General features: G+C 34.8%; 1 protein-coding gene across 1 annotated transcript; it reads left to right on the top strand.

Annotated features, from left to right (window-relative positions):
* Positions 1–11,505: 11,505 nt before the first annotated feature.
* Positions 11,506–20,321, top strand: LOC118193408 (actin 403-like). The gene is made up of 3 exons (XM_085811283.1): positions 11,506–11,656; positions 14,078–14,708; positions 19,347–20,321. The coding sequence occupies exons 2-3, from the start codon at positions 14,096–14,098 to the stop codon at positions 19,862–19,864; spliced, it is 1,131 nt and encodes a 376-aa protein (XP_085667409.1). The 5' UTR covers positions 11,506–11,656; positions 14,078–14,095; the 3' UTR covers positions 19,865–20,321.
* The last annotated feature ends 4,307 nt before the right edge of the window (positions 20,322–24,628 follow it).

Raw genomic sequence — 24,628 nt, 5'->3', positions numbered from 1 at the left:
ATATATAAAAATACAATAGTAGAAATGGTTAAAATGCATTTCATATAATATGCGATATAATACTCTCTTCTCCCTATGTATACAGAGATCTGGTTTCGCTTAAAAAAACAGAGAATTGCACAGACTCAGCATTGCGCTCAGCCTTGCCACTGAGCGCCAGCCACGATCCCGATCCCGCTTGAATAGTTGCACCTTTAATATACTCTCCAATGTAATGCAAATAAAATAGGGTTCTTGTACTTTAAAAAACAAGCCTTTTTAAAAATAATATATAGCAATCAGAAACACGGGACAAATGATCGAGGAAAAAATATCCCACAACTCGATTGATTCGAGTTCTAAAAAAAGTAACGTTTCCAGAAAAATGACGCAATGACTAAAATAAAATTACCATAATGATGTCATTCATTACCTAATAACGAAATCACCAATTTTGGTGTCCATCCAATATTTCAGTTTAGTCAATAATAATAAATAAAACTTACCTTCGGTTCTCGGCATTGGGCGAATATCTACATTTGGATCTTCAAAGTGCAAACTATTTTTCGCTTTCAAATCATAGTGCTTGTATCCTTCGGTCTAGAGGCAGCTGGACGCTTTCCATTAGGGCGAAAATCGCAAATGATTCGGGCAAGACATTTGCTTTAATTATTTCTAAAAATGATTCGACAGCCGTAGCTTCAACCAATGTGTCACAGTTTTTATAGTTATTCTTAACTCAGATTCTATAAAATCATTCCTGCAATAGCCCAACTACATATACGTTGCAATTCCCTAAAATCACACATGCTCAATTTACTCTTCGCAAAACACGAATCCTTTCGAACAAGACCTTGTAAATTCTACGCTTACATTCGCCTCGCGTAACTCCACATATCTGCTAAAACTATCTATGCTTTTCTTTCACTCTACAAATTTCATATTCGTTTTACAAATCGGACATTAATATGATCTTCCAATCAAAATTTTCTCCACGCTTTCTTTTCGCTCCAGTTGGTAAAAAAATCAAAATCCAACTTTTCATCCATTCTGCAGAAACACCGACATCAGGCGTATTCATCAAATAATTCTTGATCAGATACGGTTATAAATTTTAAATCTTTTATTCGATATTTTTAATCGTTTGGTAAATCGTAATAAAGCATTTTTACAGCTAATTCGTTGTGTTAAATGTTAACAATAGCACGCAATAGTAGATTTTTAATTAAAAAAAATCTCTCGCAGTAACATTATAAACATCACATTTCAACTCAGTTAAAATATAACTAAAATTTTCAAATATGGAGCTGTAGCATAACTAGTGATGAGTCGGTACTACCGAACCGGGTATTTTGTAACGGGTACTTAGTTGTAACGGGTACTGAAAATCGGTACCTCCAAGTACCCGTTACTTCAGTACCGAAATCGGTACTTTTCGGGATTCGTTACTTCTGTACCGAAACGGATACTTTTCGGTATTCGTTACTTCTGTAGCGAAACGGGTACTTTTCGATATTCGTTACTTCTGTACCGAAAAGGTTGCTTTTCGGTATTCGTTACTTTGTAACGAAAATATGCGTCTCTTCTCGGTATTTCGGTATTCGTTACTGGAGGATCGATGAGGGTTCAGCTCACTTCGGTTTTGGTACGAGGACAGTAGTATCTGGTTGTATTTGCGAAATGGTGATATGCGCTCCTTGTGTCCATGAATGGTCACTTCCGTAGTTGACACTTCCGTAGACACTTCCGTAGTTGACATGTTTTCTGATATTCAAAATCTTACCCCGTACAAATAAAATCAAACACGTGGTGACGTGGTAGAGTTCCTTCAGTGCGCAAAATCGTTAGCTGCGTATTTCGGTACTCCAAATCGTCACTAGGGCACTTCGGTATTCCAAATCGTTACTAGGGTACTTTGGTACTCCAAATCGTTACTAGGGTACTTCGGTACAGTAAACCGTTACTAGGGTACTCCGGTACAGCAAACCGTTACTCCGGTATTTCGTTACTTCGGTACTCCAAATCGTTACTTGGATACTCGGTACTTGAAATCGGTTTTCGGTACTTTTCAAAGTAACGGTTCCTTGAGTAACGGGTATTTTGTACCGGGTACTTGTCTGTACCCGTTACTCTCGTACCGGGTATAAGAATGTACCGAAGTTGCCCATCACTAAGCATAACTATAACTTGTTTCTGGAAAGAAACGTACCCAATATAACGTTATAAAAAGGCGATCCAAGTTTGAGACAGGTAAACAACGTCTTGATATGTGCAGCGTCTTCTGCGATTGAGCCCATATTTCGATTTCTTTATAAACCAAGTAACTCTAATAGAGTATTAGGCTTGGAACTTCGGTTATCAATAATCCTCACTGGTTGCTCCATGCTTGGTAGTAAGTTCTATCATTAATAAATATTAAAAGCTTACTTTGGATATAAACTGAATTATAGATTTATAGCTACCTGGAAACACTCTAACACAAATAAATAAGGACACAAAATAAGTAAGATTTAGATTTTTATATGCACTAACAGAAGTTTTTACATGTTGGCATTTTGCATCGTTTGTTTTTTTATATCTGTCGCCAAAAAACAAAAATGAAGTAAAATACATACTCGAAAAACATCTGGCGAGACGACAGCGCCACCTACAGAAAAGTATTAAATGAGACATAAAACGTTTTGAAACTTAAAAGGTATATCCTTTTAATTGCAGTATTAATTAGTTACATTTTTAATATCTCATTCAAGGGAAGGGAAATATTTTCTGTAATATAAACACAGATTAGAGTAGTTCACTTGTTTTCAATAACAGTGGGGCAATTTTTGTTAATGTACTATTTGAAACTACTAACTTTTATTATTTTGGAGCTTGCTTTTCCAATCTTTTGAAAAAAGTACATAATTTCATATCTTTTCTTCCGGTGATAGATGAATGAGAACTTAGGGTTTATTTTTATGGAAAAAGTATGCAAGTCAATAAATTTATGATGAATTCATAATTGAATTTATTCATGAAATTCACGAACTCTTTTAAGTTTATTATACAGTTTGTAAGGATTATGTTAATTTTATTAACAGTTAAATTTTAAGTTAAAGTTCCTTTCCTGTCAGATTCTTAACTTTAACTTACTACTTCCGGCCAAAACGTAGTTTTGGAATCATTCTGAATACTTAATAAGGAGGAGCGGTATTTAAACCGCGAAGTCTACAGTGTTAGAGAGAATCAGAGTTTCTGATTTACGCGAGTCTGCATTTTGGCCTACTCTCTCTCTCAAAGTTGTTATTACGCTCGGCCGTACTCAGGCCCTTGATAAGTTTCGTAGTCAAATAAAGGGCCAACTCGATTAGAATCTTGATAGCTTTGGCTATACATTTTTAGTTAATCTTAGTTTTAGTTTAATTTTTAGTCTCTTAAGTTCAAGCCTAAGTGTTGGCTTTGATTGTACACTCCAAGACGGAGTTTTGTTAAATCTTATTGGAATAATAAAGGGTTAGTTACCCTTCCATCTCGTTGTTCCTTGCTACACGAACTTAAGCGATTATTCTCTTACTAGTTCTTAAGATTCGTCACTTTCTACAGTAACTGAGAAATACACTAGTGAGAATCTTACAAGTTTATTACAATAACTGCTTAATACAGTCTTAGGTTCCTTACTAATACGGTTTTTCAAACTCTAGCTATGTTTCACTTACCATTTCCTAAATCTTTGAAAGTATTAACTTTTAAATAAAGTCATTTTAAATACCGCATGCGGAAGGGGGGAGAAAATACCTTATATACTTCTCCTTTTAAAGGGCACCCTGGAGATTAGGGGACCCAATCACCAAATTCTGGTGTCGACGAATTATCGTCCAGCACTTTTTAGCTCAGGCTCCACTGTAAAGTCATTAGGATTTTGTGATGCTGGGTACGTGAAAAATGAGCAGTGCCCTCGCAGGGATTCAAACTCCGTGCCTACCGAATACGCGTCGAGTGTGCTTCCAGTTACACCGCGAAGGCATGCGAAAACATTTTATAACTGTCAAATAACTTCAAATTCTTAAAAGTTAAAAGCATTTATGAATAATGAATATTTTTCCTTTCTGCATCAAACACAAAGTGTGAGGATAAGATTTTATGAGCACCGAATGTGTTTATTCACTAAATATATGTAACAAAGTTATTTGATAAGTAAACAAAAATAGGTAACAATTTTCAGTTATAGAATGCAATGAACATTAGAACATAAAAGGTAACTAAATAGCTGCTCAGATATAAAGCAGAAAGATGTGGAAAATGATAATATACATGTGCCTAGGAACAAAAAGTAAAGATATTGTAAAGCTGTAGATAGTTATTAGTCCAAAGGGGTTTTGTTCCTGAAGGACTATTGTTTTAGTTTTGCGATTTTGCGTTGAAAACTTTAAAAGGTGTATCACTTTTCAAATCACTGCCAGCAGCATAAATGTATATGTCTCTCGCATTGTGATAAAACAATGGTACCTAGAGCCATCCAATTTTGAATGACGTAATCCTGCTGCGAATATGGTCAAATTTAAAATTTGGAATTTGTTTTATTATCGATTTCATATTTTGTAAAACTTTAGCGAATTTTTGATTAACAAACTCAACGATTTAAAAGCGAGCAATGGCAACACTGTACGGGGAAAAAAATAACCTTTTTATCTCCAGCGCGCGGAACTGTGTATTGGAATTTCTAAAGATATGCTTATTTTAAAATTATTTTGTGACATTGCTGTTGTACTGCATTTTATGATTTAAGTGCAAAGAACATGATATTTAGTAAATAAAGGCAGTACACAAAATGTTAAAAAAAAAAATGCCCCTTTGAACGTAATTTAAAATCTGAAACCTTTCAGATTTTTTTTTTAAATTTATTATTTTGTACGTTTAATCACGTAAGTGATGAATAAACTATCATTTGATATCGTTCTGTCAACTTTTTAACCTGATGTTTATGCTATAAAATGAGAAGCGTATACAGTGACTGAACCTAATATCAGGACTTGCTCCGGAATCACTCCAGGAAGCAAAAGAAGTGCTTAGTCTCAAAGTTTTCGTCTCGGTAATCAAGGAATCTGGACTTCCTTCAATTTTTCAGCAACTATCTACCACTCAAAATGTTACTAATAAGGAAACTGTAAAGAAACTGAACTTTAATGGATACTCTTTTGCACTACGAACCCCATATTGTTTATCGCGTGGAGTGCAAATAGCATTCTTTACAGGAAAAGTCTCCAGGAATTTCTCTATAACTCTGACATAGATCTAGCTATGATTAATAAGACTCATGCTCAAGCATGCCACAATCTGGCTATTGCTAATTATCATGTGTAATAGATGTGACCGTACAAGCTGTCGCGGGGGGCGGAGTGTGTATATGTGAAAAGGCGCATCCAGCCTTGCCTTATGCAGGAATGCAGCGACTTTAATATTGAAGTTGTAACTGTGTGTGTAAATATTTTCATTTTTAATAATTTATACTTTAGTGCTTGCTATAATCCACCTAACAATCACCTCAGTGATGTGCAATTAGATGCATTTCTTCCTCCTGATATTCCCACTGTGCTAGCGGGAGATGTAAAGGCAAAGAACTCGATACGGAATTGCTGCCGTACCGACTTTAATTGTAAAGTCTTCTGTAACTGCATTCTGAATCATTCTGTGGCAATTTATGCCCACGATGAATACACGTATCGACCAGGCAGGCCTGAACATGCCTGGTCATTTTTGGATATTGCACTTTCTACGACCATCATCCCTATTAATATATAAGTAAAACATGAACTCTTGTCGAACAGCCTGCCAGTTATTGCATCGCTGGGTGTCAGGAAGTGAAAATTAACAAAACTTACACTAACTGAACACTTTTATGAAAATAGCATTAAAGATCGTAGAATTTCCATCCAAAATGTACATACAGTTGAAGGAAATGATATTGCAGTCGATACTGTCACTAAATCCATTCATTCTGCTGTCGCTGAAGCCAGTCAAAATATCTCAAAGTAAATCTCTGTCGGCTGCCTCGTAATATATGCTACAAGATGAAACAACGCAATAAACTACGGAAAACCTTTCATCTTACCTGGGATCCGCTCATTAAGCGCGAAATCAATCGTCTTAGTAGAGAAATACAGAAGGACATCAAGACTTATAAAAATGAGATCTGGAGAAAGAAGCTACTTAATCTGAATATTCAAGATGGATTCTTATGGACTATGATTAAAAATCTGAAGTCATCTTATACTGCTAATCATCCCATCTTCTTTAATAGTAACATCGCCATTACGAACCAAGAAAAAGCGGATGTTTTTCGCTTCTCACTTGGAATCTCAATTTAGCCCAAATCAATGTCCGATTAATGACAATTTTGAAGTACAAACCCTTTGCAAGTTTTGGGATTGGCTGAACGCCCCTGCCGCCCGCAACGTCACTATGCTTACATCACCTAATGAAGTAAAGAAAACTATTAAGAAATTAAAAAATAAAAAAGCACTAGGCATAGATGGGACCACTAATTCTACGCTGAGAAACCTTCCTATTAATGTTGTTTGCAGAACTACTAACATTTTAATTGTTTGTATGTACAATTTCTATTTTCCGAAAAATTGGAATATCGCCAAAATCATTCTCATTTTCAAAACTGGAAAACACCATACAGAATACTGGCCCATAAACCTATTTCCCGCTCTAGTTAAAGTCCTTTGAAAGGATTCCCTTTAAGAAAATGAACATCTATCTCAGTCTTCCTTCCCCCCGCCCGGAACAGTTTGGCTTTCGGGAAAAGTACCTATCGCAATAGTCAGACAGTCGCTATCTTCATGCTAGATGTGGCGGAAGCTTTCGACCCCGTCTGGCATGAGGGGCTCATCGCTAAGCTCATCGATCTCGGCTTTGAACGCGAACTTCTGCTGCTGATCTTCTCTTTTACCACTCAGAGATCTTTTAAAGTCTGTGCCAAAGATGCTTTCTCGTCTGAAAGGACAATGCTTAGTGGAATTCCATAGGGCTCGGTCTTAAGACTAATCCTTTATTTATTCTACGTCGCATACTTTCCCAATATTCGCTCGAATAACTCCATATTAGCATGCTACGCGGACGACACTGCTCTTGCAGTAAAGTCCTCAAATGTCAGTTTTGCTGTACGCAAACTACAGGGTTTTGTGCCACTAATTGAAGACTGGTGTGCAAAGTGGAAGGCGAAAATCAATGCACAAAAGTCACAATTAATACTCATTCGTAGGAGAAAAAGAAACATCCCTATCAAGAAGCAGCTCTACTCTTATTTAATGAATATGTCGCCATCGTGAGCCATGCTAAATACCACGGCGTCACCATAAATGATCGTCTCACTTGGGCACACCATATTGACAATATTCGACTTCATGCTAAAGTTTATGAATTGCCTTTTTCTTATCATCGCAAAATTTTCCAAGCTTGATCTTCACAAGAAGAGACTTATCTATCTCACGACTATCCGACCACTATCTATGCGATGATCTATGCGTCGCCGGCTTCCAGGGATTATGATTTAAATAAATTGCAGATTGTGCAAAATAAGTGCCTCAGTACCATCACCAAAGCACGTTCTTTTGTCAAGAACAAGGTTTTGCACGACCAAGGACTTAAAAATCCCCACGATTAGCGACTACCTGCGGAAGGCAAATGAAAAATTCTTTAATGATGCCAGAGACTGTGATTTTCTAAATTTTTTCAACACTTTCCACTACGAAGTACTGACGGATGATCGTCATCTAAGACTTTTTGCAGCTTTTTTTTCATCTGCAGCAATCATGGTTTTCCGACTTAGTGTGTATTACTTTATTTACATGAGTTCTTCGCTTTCAGCGAAATCAAACAGTATACTCAAGCGCCAGGGTGACCACCCGCGTGACCACGGACTCTCTTATATGACCTCTCTTATGGACTTCTGGTGCATTATTTTTATGCCTCATCCTTATTTTTCTCAAGAGTATATACAGTCCAGGATTAAGGGAAAATTTCATTTTTGTGCCTTACTGCAGCCTTTATTTACGAAAATTACGTTTATTCATCATTTTGACTTACTTTCTGCTCCAGCCAAGATTACAGCAACTTCACGTGACTGTAGCTCTATGTTTAAATTGTGCTATGAGTTATGTTTTAATTACATTAACTTCTCCAATACACTAATGTCTTACGAATGTTCTATACATGTATATAATCATCTTTATTACTGAAACTTTGGTTTATTATACCCGTTTGCACTTCATTTACTGACCCAAGCAGCAATGCCCAGAGACTGGACTCGGGAGGGTGGCCTCCCACCTGCGGACCTTCCACATCTTATCTCTGCATTCCTGTATTACCATGCTTTGGAATCATATTAACTAGATGATTTACCTCCCGTGGTTTACAGGAAAATCATGTATTTGTACCTGACATTGTATATATTTTTGTTATTATCATGTTTTTGCAGCAATTCTACTATTATCTCTTCGACCTGTGAGATGTTCTGAACGCACCACGAGACTAGGTGTCACGCTCCCCTTCACTTTTCATCCTGTCTCCGCGACTTACCACGACATCTCTCTCTCTCTTCATCGCTTTTTGCAGCATGAACTGATGACTTCCGGCAAAAAATCTACAAATATGCCGGTTAGGACCGGTATATAGTGGAACCTGGAACCTGTGACCGGACAGATATTTCAGTGAAACATGATATTAAAGGAGTAATACTACATTGGAAGCAAATCTCTGTTTCTGCATCGCTCTTTGCAGCATGAACTGATGACAGCAGGCAAAAAACTTGCAAATATGCAGATTAGGACCGGCATATATTGGAACCTGCGACCGGACAGATATTTCAGTGAAACAGGATATTAACCTTTTAACTGTCATGCCCGAGATTATCTCGGGCACAGCACTGGTGTTCGAAAATGTCACGCCCGAGTATTTCTCGGGGTAATTTTTTTTTGAGTGCATCGTATTGTCATACCCGAATATATATCGAGAGATGTTTATTTCGGCTACATTTGGTTTTTCCAATAAAAAAATTTGACAATTTGTGTACCCAAATCATCAAAATAACTTGACAGTTAAAGGGTTAAAGAAGTAATGCTACATTGCAAGCAAATCTCTCTCTCTCTCTGCATCACTCTTTGCAGCATGAACTGATGACAGCCGGGAAAAAAATCTGCAAATATGCAGGTTAGAACCGCCATATACCTGGAACCTGTGACCGAACAGATATTTCAGTGAAACAGGATATTAAAGAAGTAATGCTACATTGGAAGCAAATTCTGAGTCATTATAAAATCCCTGTTCATTTACTTTACGACTCAATAAATGTGAGTCGTAAAGTAATAGTGAGTTGAATGAAGCTTTTGAAATTTAATTCTTTAGCTGTTAATAGCAGGTTGGAAAATATTTATTTATTTTGGTAATTGTGTAACTTCCTCAATACTTGTACTATCTTGCCACAATTATAATTTTTATTAATTAAATAAAGTTTATAGTCAAATTCTTCAACATGTTCAATATAAATACTGGATTAAGCAAGCAAGTATATGTTAACTTATATTTTAATTAAAGATATTTAATTTTTATAGTTTAATGAGATTTCAAAACATTTACGATAATACTTTCTTACATTGACAGTATGCATCAACATAGCAATGCTGCATATCATGTTTCCCATGAACGATTAATAAATTCACTGCTAATTAAAATTAAAGTTTGCCAACAAATCTTTCAAAAGTCAAAAATATTAAATTAAAGTTTACAAAAAATAAAGATATAAGGAAATGTTACAGGAAGGAAATTTCGGTGCTACTTTGGTAGACGGTTGCACGGATTTTTGGCGATTTACGTTGGCGCAATAGTTGGCGCGATTTTTACAAACGTCAGCCATCTTGAAAAACGCTGCTTTTACGCATAGTAAAGTATTCGAAACTTAAAAAAAAATAAATATCATTAAAAGTAATGGATTAATTTTTTGTTGAAAATGCCGTTTTTTAAGATGGCAGGCAAGTGTAAATAAATACATTTACTATGAGTATAAAATACTAAAGTAAGGTTATTATTACTTTCATATAGCAAAAAAGAGAATAAAAACACCGCTATAAAAACATTGGGTCAACGTTTAATTAGATTAAAATATTACTGAAATTGAATATCGAATTAAAAACCATCATACCAACATTTAAAAGAATTAGAATATTATTTAATTCAAATACTTTAAAATACGTTATATAGAATATTAATTAACATTAAAACATATGGTCAATAATTATCTCAGCAATTTCTGAAAATAGTGTATTAATTTTTTTAATAAAAATTGAAGTAAGTATACAAATATAAAATAAAAGAAAAATATGTACTTACATTTTTTGAGTATTTAACCTGTTGTTTATTGGTAAGTACCACAAAAAAATCAGAATCATAATTTAGATAACATCTTTGAAGACATCTATGAAAGAATTCGAAGATATGAATTAAATTTTAAAACGGCGCGGAAATGCACAAATTGTCAGTAACCAATCAGGGAGCTGATTACAGCTCGTTAATTCACAAATATTCTATAACCAATCAGAGAGCTCATTACACCACGGCTAGAATTAAAATTATTTAAAAATTCATACATAATAAAATCATTTTTTTAAAAAATGCAAAATTAAATTGTATTTTAATATTTAACAGCCATAAATAATGTTTAAAACATTAGATTAAATTTATACATATTAAAACGAATTACTTTTAAAGTAAGGTGACGTCATTGATTACATCATCCACAACATAAAATTTCATAAAATATGATAAACAATAAAATTTTTATTTCAAATAAAAATGCAAAATTAAATTGATTTTTAATATTTAAAAGCCATAAATAATATTTTAAACACGGAATTTATGCACAATAAAACGCATTATTTTTTAAATAAAATGACAACAAAGTATCGGTTACCATAAATAACTTATCCAGCAATGGGTTTACCATAAGTTGTATTACTCGCCAAAGGAAAATCGCCAAAAAATCGCCAAAATCCGTGCAACCGTCTACCAAAGTAGCACCGAAATTTCATTCCCCCCATTTCAGCCATACAAGTATATATGGTGACAAAGAAAAATTCTGCTGAAGTTTCCATAGTCGTTCACACATACTCAGACAGACAGACACACAAAGCAAATAGATGTCTTGTTCTAAGTCTTTTCGCCCGTAGGCTTGGCACATTCACTGCAGGTTTCAGTTGAAATTAACCTCAGCCTCATGAAATATTAATGCCACCTTTATTTGAATATTGTTATCAAAAAGTGATTTCATGAAAGAAAATTAAATGTAATATTACAGTCTATAAATGGAAGTCCTTCTATGACATTTTTTTCTAAATCTGAAAATACTGAAAAAGATAGCCAGTATTTTTATAGATGATTAATCTTAACAATAATTATTGATATCCAACATCGTTAAGTAAAAATGGCAATTCTTGCTACATCTCAGAAAACGTAAAAAACTCTCGAGCCACGGAAAAACTTTCCTACAACTTCCTCCACTAAAACTTTTAAAAGATGTATTTAAAATTTTTCAAAGCATCAGAATGCTCTCATTTCATAGTCATATTTCATGACATCAAGCTTAGCCATATTTCAGATGTTAAAATGCCCTGTCAAGATAACTGAAGTTTCCTGATCTGAAGTATATTTTACAAATATTAATTAAATTAATATTTAATTCAATATAATTTAACTATTTTGTCTAATATTGATATTTGTCAAGTCTGAAATTTGCCTACTGCGTAATATCAGTGTTACCTTGCATTTATTAAGTTTCATTTGCTAAATTTTTTGCAGTCTTTAAAACTTGATTTCAAAATTACGTCTTAAGATTTTGATAGAGAAATCTGAGTAACATGTTAAATATTTGGTAATACCTTCTTTTACTGTAAAGAATTTTGAGTGTAGTTTTTTTAAATTTCCTTGTTATTTGAAAGTGTGAATATATATATATATATATATATATATTCATTCTTATATAATTATAATTATATAATTCGGGTAAAGTGAAGAATCGCCCATTTATTTGTTTGACGTTTGTTTGGCTCTTTTTACAAGAGTAAGAAGAATTGGATTTTTGTCAATTTTCTTTGACTTTTTAAATGAAAACTGGTCGATGTGTACATGGATAAAGTCAAGGGAGTGCGCTATGCCACACAAAGTGGCATAGCGCACTGTGCAATTCTGGGATGCTTTTAAAGTGAAAATAGGTCGATGTGTACATGGATACCGAGTATGTGCAATTCTTAAAAACGTGCCAAGCATTGGGCGATTCTGCACTTTCCCCTATAATTCTTTTCTTTTTTTAAGTAATTTTGAATTCGGTCAGGTAGAAGATTAAAATTTTTTAAGAAATCGTTTTGAGAAATGCATACTTTTTATTCAGCTAAGTGCTTCTGGAATAATTGCAGAAGAAACAATGAAAACTCGCGAATGTGACGTTAGAAGGTCTCATTGATGTGAATAAGTATATGAATGCTCATTGGATAAAAGCCAAACATTATGATGAAAAGTACTTGGGCTTTCATATCTACTACTAGTCAATTTTTTCTACCTGAAATGGTAAAGAGAAACTAAATTTTTCTGTTTAATGCTAGCGCACGGTACACACGATTTGGCGACGTTATGATGAGCAATAAAAGCGACATTTATAATGAGCAGTAAGCTCGTCATTTTAGTGTTGGCGACAATTTTCAAAATCGCGCCAAGGCCGTATCGTATACTAGGATTCTACCAATTTTTTTTTTTTTTATACTTTTCGCATAAAAGATTAGTGCTTTGGTTAAAAAGTTAATGGCGATGGTATTTTGAATAAGCGTAAATTTAGAAGCATAATGTCTAATTTACGCCCATTAGAATTTATTAAACATAAATCTAATCTTTCTACCAAAAGTTAAAATGTCGGAACTCTGATATTTTGTATGTATGGAAATTATTTAGTTAATTTCTTTGTTGAAGCAGTTTTAAACAAATCCTTTAATTTTGTGAATTTTACTAACTAGCTTAGAGAAAATGCAATGTCAGACACGTGTTGATTTGCGCTGTATTTTAAAGGAAATATTAGTACTCTTCTATCATCAGGACCGGATAACAGAAGACTTACAGACTCTTTTGTTATCAGGATTCAGAAATGTATGAATGCACAGCTTTGTATGAAGGCACATGTGTATGTATGTATGTGCGTTTAAGTAAGTGTGTGCATACGCACACATACATACGTACATATATATATACATGAAAATATCCATCCATCCATCCATACATGCATACATTTCTGAATCCGTTCCCGATAAAATAAGAGTACCGAAATATTCATGGCTAAATGCATATAACTTAAATTTTCTGTGATATCCAGTTGCACTTAAATGTTTGTGAGAGCGCGTTAATTTGTTTATGAATTTTATCAAAATCTAATTTGAAAATGCCAGTCAAGGTAAGTAGCATAAAATGCAGTGCATCTAAAACTAATTCCGAGAGAATTTTCATTTGTTAAGTGATGGCTGCGTAATTTCTTTCTATTAAGATTTGTCGAGTAGAGGCACAGATTGTGTACTATGGCTCCCAGCGGCCGAGCGATAAAATCCTTAAACACCGGTAGTTCCGACCTGGATTCGTATCCAGGCGAACGGGCTAGCTGTATGGGCATTTTCGTGGTTTTTCCTACGTGTAACGTGCATAGGAGATGATTCCTTGATGACTTTCTAAGGAAAGTCATCAAGGAAACCATTCCCCCCATTAAGCGAATAACCCTGGTGTGCTTTGCCATAATAAATTAAACCAAATCAAACCAAGCCGGTTCAGTACACTAAAATCTTTAAATGCTATTTGAATATACTGCACTCTTAATGACTTTCAGCTGATTTAAAAGCACTTCTCAGTCGTGCATTTTAACATCTAATATGTGATATGCTAATGGCTTGTCAATACTAATAGCTTCTCGTGATTCACATTGCTGTTGTTAAAGCATAATGAACTTCTATTCTAGGCCCGTGCTCAGTGTCATTTTTAATGTTATTTTCGCTCCTCCCTCTTATAGTATACTGATTTACAAATTCTTCTGCAGGCACTCTAAAAAACAATCATGTGTGATGATGTCGTTGCTGCTGTTGTTGTAGATAATGGATCAGGCATGTGCAAGGCAGGTTTTGCTGGGGATGAAGCTCCCAGGGCTGTCTTTCCCTCAGTCGTTGGACGACCTCGTCACCAGGGTGTCATGGTAGGCATGGGACAGAGAGATAGCTATGTTGGACATGAAGCTCAGAGCAGAAGAGGTATCCTGACACTAAAGTATCCTATTGAGCATGGTATTGTCACCAATTGGGATGATATGGAAAAAATTTGGCATCATACTTTCCAAAATGAACTTCGAGTGGCTCCAGAAGAACATCCAGTCCTCCTTACTGAAGCTCCCTTGAATCCTAAAGCCAACAGGGAAAAGATGACACAGATTATGTTCGAGACCTTCAACACTCCAGCTATGTATGTAGCTATCCAGGCAGTATTGTCCTTATATGCATCTGGTAGGATCACAGGTATTGTGCTTGACTCAGGAGATGGTGTTTCTCACACTGTACCTACTTATGAAGGTTATGCTCTTCCACATGCCATTCTTCGTATTGATCTTGCAGGCAGAGATTTGACAGATTACCTCATGAAGATTCTCACTGAGAGAGGCTATTCTTTCACTACCACAGGTGAGTGACTTGTAACTTATTTGTGATTTGACTCAAATGTTTAAGCTTTAAATTGGATGCGTAGTACTTGTGGCTTTGGCATACTCAGTTACCCTTAGCTAATTTTTAAATTAATGTGAATATAACTTTTTTTTAAAGTTTAGCCAAACATGTTGTATTTAGGGCTAGGTTAATTATTAAGCAAAATAAGCACATGCTTAGGGTACCAAGGAAGGGTTCACCACAAAAAGATACTTAAAACTCCAGAAAGGGGAGCAGCACAAATTTGACAATGCACTTTTAGCATGAAATGCTTAGTGCAGCTGAAGGAAAACCGACAGAGAAGGAATTAGGGGGGGGCAGGGCTGTTGTAAATATACGTGAGGGCACAAAAATCTCTTAAGTGCTTAGGTCATCTGAAAGTTTTAATCAAGTCCTGGACGTACGTTAACTGAAATCCTTAGTCAATTTCTTATGGTAACGAAAATACAGTGTCTGTCTTACATGTCATGCTTTTTTTAAGAAATGGTTGCTGATATTGCAGCGGATTTCCAAAATGCAGTTAAACTTTCAAATATTTCTTTGATTTTATATCGAAGTAAACACGATAGCATTAAAAACATTTCAGTATAATATATAGAGTGCTGAGTATCGGTGATATGTTATTTAACATTAAAAAAGTTTGAAATAATTTAGTCCGCAAATACTTCTAATTAAGTTTGTAATCAGCAAATTTTTAAAAATTGCAGGATATTGGTAGAAATGGTACTTTTCCGTTAACGGGATTGGATTGAGAAAGGTGTGTATATGTGTATGTATACATGTAAGTACGTACATGCACACAACAATTACGTAAACACACACATGCATACATTCACTTCTGAATCTGGTCCGGATAACAGAAAAGTACCATATGAACTAATAATCCTCTAAAATCTTGTTAGCCTTTATTTTCGTGAACAACAATTCAAGTAAAATTGAAATACTGTTAAATTGTATTATTAACTTCTATTATTTCTGCAATAAAATAGCTTCATACAGATGATCAGGTTTTTCCTTATTAAAAGGGATATAAATGCTAATTTTTTATAGTGCGCAAGTATTATTTTTGAATTTGAGATATACAACATATAAACTAAAAACTGTTTCATGATTTTAAAGAAATACATTTCTTAATTCTGAAATGAAATAGCCCACCATCCGCCGAAGGGTAGAGGCGCTGAACACTGATAATTCGGTCCGGATTCGAATCCCGGCGAATGGAGCTGGCTACATCGTGCTTTTCCCCGTATGTAACGAGTATACGAGTCAGTTTTTCTAAAAAGTTCTCCACGAAGGCATCCTTTTCCTTAGGCAGATAACTACCGAGTGCTTTGCTATAGTTAGATATATCAAACTGAAATGAAATATTAAAAATGTAGTTTATTAGGTACGCATGCATTTATCTATACGGCAAGGGTCCGTTTTTAAAAATTTTTTAGCAGATTTATAGTTTATAAAAGTATTTTAAGTGTATACTGCCACAAAATACTGTCCCTTTGTGCTAAAATCCTTGAACTAAAAATGTATTATTTTTGGCTGAAAAAAAAAAAAAAAAAAAAAAAAAAGAAAGAAAGAGAGAGAGAGAATTAACTTTAGAAAGCACAGTTTTATCAGGAATTATTTCAGTTGAATTTTAATTTCCTTAACCCTCTGAGTGGCCAGGTTTTTTGCTAAGAAAGCACAAATTTCCCGAAACTTCTATGAGAACGAATTTTTTTTTTTCTTTTGATTTTAATGTAAAAGTTCTCCTGGTATGAAATACCAGGAGATACAAAGTGGTACAATAGTACATTACACATTGCCTTAATTTCTACATTGATACATTGCCTTAATTTCTTTGACATATTTATGGGTTCTTATAGATATCACAAAAAATATTCTAGGCCGTAAATAAATATCCGTATATTTACAGCCTTGCTGCTTAGAGGGTTTTAAGCATGACTTTTGAGTCATTTACATACCTTCTTTAACCAGGGCTTAATTTTTAAAATTAGAAGTGCCGGTGCCCTGTGTAAGACTGTGAGGAACGAAGTAAAAAAATAGCTAAAAATTTAAACAATTAAATTTAAATTAAGATAAATCTTAAAAAATTTAAATAGTTAAATAAAAAAATATCAGACCTTGTCTTATTTGGGTACTGGCTGTAATTAAATTCCATTTATTAGCTAAGGAGCAGCTCAGTCAATCTCTATTTAAGCCCTGATTACATGTGTAATATACTATTGTACCACTTTGTTTCTGCAGCACACCAAGCAAAAGAGATGCAATGATTAAAGCTGCACTAAGGAGAATAGTGAGAATTCTAGAAAAAGTATGAGAATATGGAATGAAATAACTGAAAATAAAGAAGGAGAGAAACTTTCTGAGTGTAATGCCTGTTGATATAATTCTAGCCGTCAAGCAGAAAATTTTCCTGAATGCGATTAGGTAATAACGTGAGAATAGACATAAGACTTTTCTATACAAGTGACAGCAGTAGTCCCCCCATTTAGTTACATCATTCTGAAAGTGTGCAGGAGCTGTGCAATAGGAAGTCACTGTCGTGGAACGTGCATGACCTCGTGAACGTGTATCACATTTAGTACTTTGGGGAACAAAAAATTTGCCTGCTCTCATAAATTCCCTGCACATTCTGGAGAATAAGCCTTAGACATATCGTTGGAGAGCTTTTATTTCCTTAAAAGTCTCAACCTCTGTGTTCTTGACTGCAAGGGAAACACAGGTCTGCATTCAAAAGTTAGAATTGCTTTGTATGGCATGTTAACTAGTATTAAAACAAAACTTATCTGTTAAAATTGTGGTTCAGTTACGTAAAAGAAAGCCGGTGCCGTTTTATTTAGGGCTCTGGCTGAAATTATAATTTACCTCGAAAACTGCGAAGTAACGGAGCTGTGCTCCGACGCAATTTAAGCTCTGTGTATACCTTAAATTGTATATAATAAAACAAACAATGCTTTTGAAGGAGTCTGAACTATGTATCTATATTTAAAAGATATGTTTGAGAATGTACACTCATGTCCATAAATTAAGGATAATTCGGAATAAGTTAATAAATAAGTTCACGCGGAAATCGAACTCTAAAATAAATATATCACCTGTAAAATCACCACACACATCTTCAAGAATCATATGCAAATTTCAAGAAGTAACCAGATGATACCCATGGTACGTCACAATGACGAAAGTGTAAGAGAGTGATAGATAAGAAATACAGGCAAAGAAATAAAATTGTTCGCAGGCGCTTTATAAGCATTTCAGGGCAATAACCGAATAGTTATGACACAAAGGACGCATTTGGATGATTTTTTACATGGTAAAATTATCGGCCGTCTGGAATGTTGGCGTACCCAACTGGAAGTATCAGATGAACTTAGAATTGCCCAGAGTGTCATCTCCAGGCTTTGGCAACGATTCCAAGATGATGGTAATGTGAGTAGACGTTACAGCACAAGTCGCCCCAGAGTTACAACGCCGAATGAGAACCGGTATTTGGTAGTTACTGCCAAAAGAAACAGGCGGAGCACAGCCTCAGACCTGTTTTGTCAGCTCTCTCCAGCCACTGGTACGACAATTTCAAGGCAGACCATGTACAGACACTTAGGGCAGATTGGTCTATATGCTCGTAGACCTGTCAGATGTGTTTCACTTACTGCAACTCACTGTCGCCTGCAGTTAACCTGGAGTAGAGAGCATGCATTGTGGACACCACAACAGCGGGCTTGTGTGATGTTTTCCGACGAGTCCAGGTTTAGCTTGCAGTCTGATTCTTGCCGGATGTTCATATAAAGAGCTCCAGGTTCCCATTACCACCAAGAAAACATCATTGAACGACACCGTTATGGTGGTGCAGGAGTGCTCATTTGGGGTGGAATTATTCTGGGTTCCAGAACTGACCTGCATGTTCAAATTGGAACCATGACAAGCCAAATCTATCAGGACGTCATTCTGGAACAACATGTACGTTTGTTTCGAGGCGCACAATTTGTGTTTATGGATGACAACGCCTGTCCTTACCGTGCAAACATCATAAGCGAATGCCTTCAATAGGAGGATATCACCCGTATGGACTGGCCAGCATTCTCACTGGAATTGAATCCAGTAGAGCATGTGTGGGATATGCTTGGCCGACGAGTTGCAGCCCCTCAACCTCCTCCTACATGTCTACCGGAACTTTGGAGAGCATTGCCTTTTAAGTGGTGTAATATCCCCCAAGATAAGATCGATAATTTGATACTAGGCGTTGTACGGACTGTATTGCATCGTCTGGGAGACATATGATGTATTAAGAATGATACCAACCATGTAATATTGGTTTTTTGTAAATAGGTTTTTTTTTTTTGTAATTTGCTCCAGGGAAAAAAAATCGCTAATTTTTTTAATAATATCAAACATATAGCATCTTTTTTTGCTCTTTACCTTTTGTTTAATAAATAAGCTTTACAAATAAGTCAAATTTGTTTTGCTTCTAACTCTTCCTTTGCCTGATTTTGCATTATCCTTAATTTATGGATATGAGTGTAAGTTAGAACATTATTAAAGTATACATTAACTAGGAAGTAAAATGTATTACATATTTCTGCGTCTTCTACTAATATCTTGATATTAATTTTTTCATAGCTGAAAGAGAAATTGTCAGAGATATCAAAGAGAAGTTATGCTATGTTGTTTTGGACTTCGAACAAGAAATGGCAACTGCTGCATCTTCTTCCGCTCTAGAAAAGTCGTATGACCTTCCTGATGGTCAGGTAATTACCATTGGTAATGAAAGATTCCGTTGTCCTGAGCCTCTCTTCCAGCCATCCTTCTTAGGTATGGAATCTTGCGGTATCCATGAGACTACATACAACGCTATTATGAAATGTGATGTCGACATTCGTAAGGACTTGTATGCCAACATTGTATTGTCTGGAGGTTCCACGATGTATCCAGGTATTGCAGATCGTATGCACAAGGAAATCACAGCCTTAGCTGCTAGTATCATGAAGATCAAAATCATTGCACCACCTGAGAGGAAGTACTGTGTCTGGATCGGAGGTTCCATCTTGGCTTCCTTGTCCACCTTTCAGGAGATGTGGATCTCAAAACAGGAATATGATGAATCTGGTCCAAGTATTGTCCACCGTAAATGCTTTTAAATAAAATAATTAAAAAAGAAACATCTGCACAAAAGCTACTAAAATTTGATTATTAAAAAGGAAGATCCTTGAAAGCGCTAATGAAATTGTGTTATGCACCATCAAGAACAGTTTTTCACGTTTTTTTTTATTTCTTTCCCCAAGGAAATTTTAGTTACTGACTTTGCCTAATTTCTTGCATGTAAAGATTACTAGAACAAGGGGTATTAAATTTGTATATTTCAAGCTGTCCAAATGAAGATTGCCAAGAATCAAATTTTCAGTGGTCTTTGTGTTATTCCTTAGTGATAGACAATGTACTTACTGACTGCTCTTTCAGTCTTTTGCCTTGGATGCATTTATAAATTATATTGTGTACTCAATGAAAAATTATAGGAGTTTTGTTTACATCTTGACTTGTTTCTATAATTTTTAAGTTTAACTAGAAAAAGATTAAAAATTTTATAGTCATAAAATATGAACTGTCATAATTTTTATTGAAAGTTTTAAAAAAATTTGGTTGTGAGAGGTAAATATTAATTTTGCTGAAAAATTCCAGTTAAGTCGGCAATCTGGAAGTATATAGTAGTTAAGCTCTCCATCTTGTAAGGATAAGTTGAATACAGCTTGGCATTAAAAGTGGTAAAAATATACTTCATATTCCTTAAAGAACCTTGTAAATATAGTAAGCATGAAAACTTCAGTACTAAATAAGTTTGAGGGTGATAGTGATAAATTAATGCATTATGTTAATTATAATTTATCATTTTGACTTGATATGTTTCATAAATATATAATTTTGGAAAAGTTAACTGAAGTATTTTTTTAGTACAAAGGGGCCTGAAGGACTCATTTTCGTCTTGTTGTTTTGCATTGAATCACTATAAATGTCCGCTTCACTTTTCAAACTGTTGCCACCAAATGTTAGAGTCCGCATTATATTTGAAGAAATTAAATAATGAAAAATCTGCATAAATAAATGTCTATTTCTCGCATTGTGATAAAACAATGGTACATACAGCCATCGAATTTTGAATGACGTAATCCTTCTACGAATATGGGCATGTGAAAGACCAAATTTGAAATTTGCTTTATGATCGATTTCATATTTTGTAAAACTTCAACAAACTAAAGGATTTTGAAGCGAGTAATGGCAACACTCTACGAGAGAACAAAAAACCTTTTTACCTCCAGCGCACGGAACTGTGCATCGGAAATTCTAAAGATATGCTCATTTTAAAATTATTTTGTGACATTGCTATTGAACTGAATTTTATAGTTTAAGAGCAAAGAATGTGATATTTAATAAAGGTAACACACAAAACGTTAAAAAAAAAAGTCCCTTTGGACATAATTTAAAACCTGAAACCTTTCAGATTTTTTTTTAAATTTAGGAAAAACTGAAAATAGGTAATCTAGCCAGACAGCTCATCTTAGCTATGTGAAATCATTCATGATTAGTTATCATATATAAAGGGAAGAAGGAAGTCACAAGGGAATTTTGAGAAATGTAAAATTTTCTTTTAAATGCGTTTTCAGCAAATTTCATGTTTCACTATTTTTGGAAAACCTTCTAGGTTTAAACTTGTACATTAAGAGCAAAGTAGGTATTTCCTAGTGATTAAGGTTATCAAATAAGTTGGGAACGCATTGAAAGACTTGCAAGAATTTAATGAATTACTGTATATTCTGTTGGTGTACAAAGCACACCTGTAATTTCAAACTAAACTTTTTAATTTTTAGGTATATTCGCTGTATAACACGCACCTTTTCTTTATGAAGAAACTTGAAAGATGTGTGATCCAGTGGAGTAGCGAGTACAATTGGCACCTGGGGCAAAATACCTTTTTGGTGCACCCACCTCACCCTGGGAAAAAAAACCCACTGATATGATGAAAATCTTGTTTGGAGACCATTTGGCACCTGGGGCATCATACACCCCCTTGCTACACCACTGGTGTGATGTTGTTATCTTTTAAGTCATTTAATCAAAGATTTTTCGCAGGTTTTCAATCAATGGTATACTGATTTGACAAATGATAAGAGGAACAATATGTATGTGGGCAAAGTGCTTGAGGAGTAAATCTAAAAAAAGGGTTGGTTGTATTCAATGCAGCTGCACACAAGAATGTTATTTTAAGGCTTCGAGAAAAGTGCGGCGTAATTAGGGATTGGATACTAATGTACTTCCGACTCGAATACATTCGCGGAATACGGAGTTCGATCCAGTCCAAGATCTGAACTTCGGTGGTTCCAAATATTAGATCCTCAGTTTAAATCTAGTAAGAAGACATGCAGAAACTTAAAAAGATTAAACAGTGTTTCATGAAATAATGAAGCATTTATGAGCTTAAGGGAATCAAAACTAAAAAATAAATAAATTAAAAAAACGAGAGCTCAACATTTGTTTCAATGCATTTATTGTCTTATATGCTTTTTCTTTAAGTCTATAGACAGACATTTCTCGTTCATTGACAAAGTTCCATTCTTCAAGACCTGTAATTTCCAAGTCCAGAATCATTGACATGAAAACCAGTAGTGTAGCTGGGGATGACATCTACCCTTGGGTGCCAACTTTATGTTAAGAAACCTTAAAATGAAATGTTTTCCATTCATGGCAAACACGATGGGGTGTGAAATCTTCAGCTGTCCCTGGTTACAGAAAACCCAGACTACTGTTCTGACCACAATAAAAACCTTCTGTTTATATCGCCTTCATTTATTACCATTTCTTCACAAATTAGTTAATTGTAAAATTTCGATTTTTGTTTATGATATCGTAAAATCTTCAAATCACGGCGATAATCATAGAGAATAGGTAAAATCCACTATACACTATTGGTAATGTTTAATGAGATTGCAAACTAAAGTTATGTTGTCTTGCTTCTCTTGCAAGTTAACAAATCTCAATTAAATTAGTTATTTAAAATAGTTACGCCTATCTCCCGCACATGCTTATCTATTGATCAATGTTGGACATTTTACGACCTGATGCAGTCTCTAAATGTCCAAAATTCTGCTGCGAAGTACCTCCCTGATTTTTAAAGCTTGCTCTCTTTAATTCTGCTGCTCAGTTCTTCTCTAAATTCCAAACATTTTGCTGCCGGAAGTTCTGGCATAGACTCTGGACTTGTATGAATAAAAAATGAGTTATTTAGCACAAAATGTAATCTTTAGGCCAATTACTTAGAAAATGTACTTTCTTCCTTAATATACCAGTGTAGCTGAAGTCTATAATCATCACCAAGAGTGTGAATATAAAGGGTTGCCATGCTCTTCAGTATTTACTTACTAATAATTATAAAAAAATGTTTACATTTCACCTGTACGACTCATTTGTCAAACTGCCGTGTGTCATAGTCATGCAGCAATTAAAGTAAAAATCATAAATAATAATTCATCAGGGTGGCGTCAGGTATTACAATAAATGGCAAATTCAACATGGAAATAATTTTATTTAGTCCCGAAGTAAAATTAAGAATGGGACTCGACATGTTTTGCATGGTAAAATATAAAATGCACATGTCCTCCAAAAAATTATTTTTGCTTATTGTCAGTGTTTTGGACTTTGAACTGTATATTAAATAAACAACTACAAAAGGAACAAATGTAAAAGTGAAGAATATGGTTATACAATCAAAAGTCGTTAATTCGGACCTCAAAGCTACAAACTTTCGGCGCATGTGTCGCGCACAGGCGTTTACGAGAGCGCGTAAGACCCTTACGGCTGCGAATATGTTTGTGCGCATGCGCGTTTAAATTGTAATGGAGTTATACGCTAAGCTAAAGTTATCTGTGTGTGTGTGATTATGGCAAAGCCTCGAGGGCTATCTGCCTAAGGGGAGGACTTTCTAAGGGAAACTGGCCCGTATACACGTTACACATGGGGAAAACCACGAAAAGGCCCATGCAGCCAGCCCGTTCGCGGGATTCGAACCTCGGACCGAACTACCAGTGTTCAGCGACTTTACCGCTCGGCCGCTGGTGGGCCTAAAGTTATCTAATTCAGTTAATGTTGCCGATTGCGTTGTTCCTTAATCTTCGAATTGGATCCGGCTTATTATTTTTTGCAGACTGGTAGAGCAATTTTATAAAAGTAAACTTGAACGTTCGATTATGTCAAATAGAATTTCCGATATATATTTACTACAAAGCGAAAGTATGTTTTGAAATCCGAAATCTGTTTATCAATTTCACCCTGCTCTGCAGCAGAAGGGGGGGGCAGAAACGTCATTATTAGATTATGATAGATTATGTCAAATAGAATTTCCGATATATATTTACTAATATGTAATTTGTATCTACAAAGCGAAAGTATGTTTTGAGATCCGAAATCTGTTTATCAATTTCACACCACCAATTGGAAGTTGATCTGTCAACACTATCCTTATCTTCAGGGCAGATGTTTTTATTTATTTGGTTTATAATTCCATACTAAGTGTAGTATTTCATTCTGTCTTTGATATGATTTAAATCAAGTTCCTGGTCATTATAATTCATAATTCGCTTCCCATAGTGAAGAAAGTGACCCAGAGGTTATTGAAAACGAAAACATTTCGATTGACAAATTAGTCGGTATTCTCAACACAGCAATTATAGGACTTGAACAGGGGAACTTTGTAACTAAACAAGAAATTATGTCTGTTTAATAGAATTAAAGAGAAAGTATTATCACATGAAACGAAGCAACTTACATTGAAGAAAATGTTTAATAAAGTAAACAAATAAATATTAAGCTTTTTCTTTTTGTAAATTTTGATACCCTTTAGATCATAATTGTTCTTT

This window comes from Stegodyphus dumicola, chromosome 2, assembly GCF_044657685.1.
Source record: "Stegodyphus dumicola isolate Sdum_Otavi_A_Nest chromosome 2, ASM4465768v1".
Taxonomy (NCBI): Eukaryota; Metazoa; Arthropoda; class Arachnida; order Araneae; family Eresidae; genus Stegodyphus; species Stegodyphus dumicola.
This window is presented reverse-complemented; position numbering and strand designations above follow the sequence as displayed.

Coding starts and splice junctions, on each gene's coding strand:
- LOC118193408 (XM_085811283.1), top strand. CDS start 14,096: ATGTGTGATGATGTCGTTGCTGCTGTTGTTGTAGATAATGGATCAGGC. Junction 14,709..19,346: donor CTATTCTTTCACTACCACAG/GTGAGTGACTTG, acceptor ATTTTTTCATAG/CTGAAAGAGAAATTGTCAGA.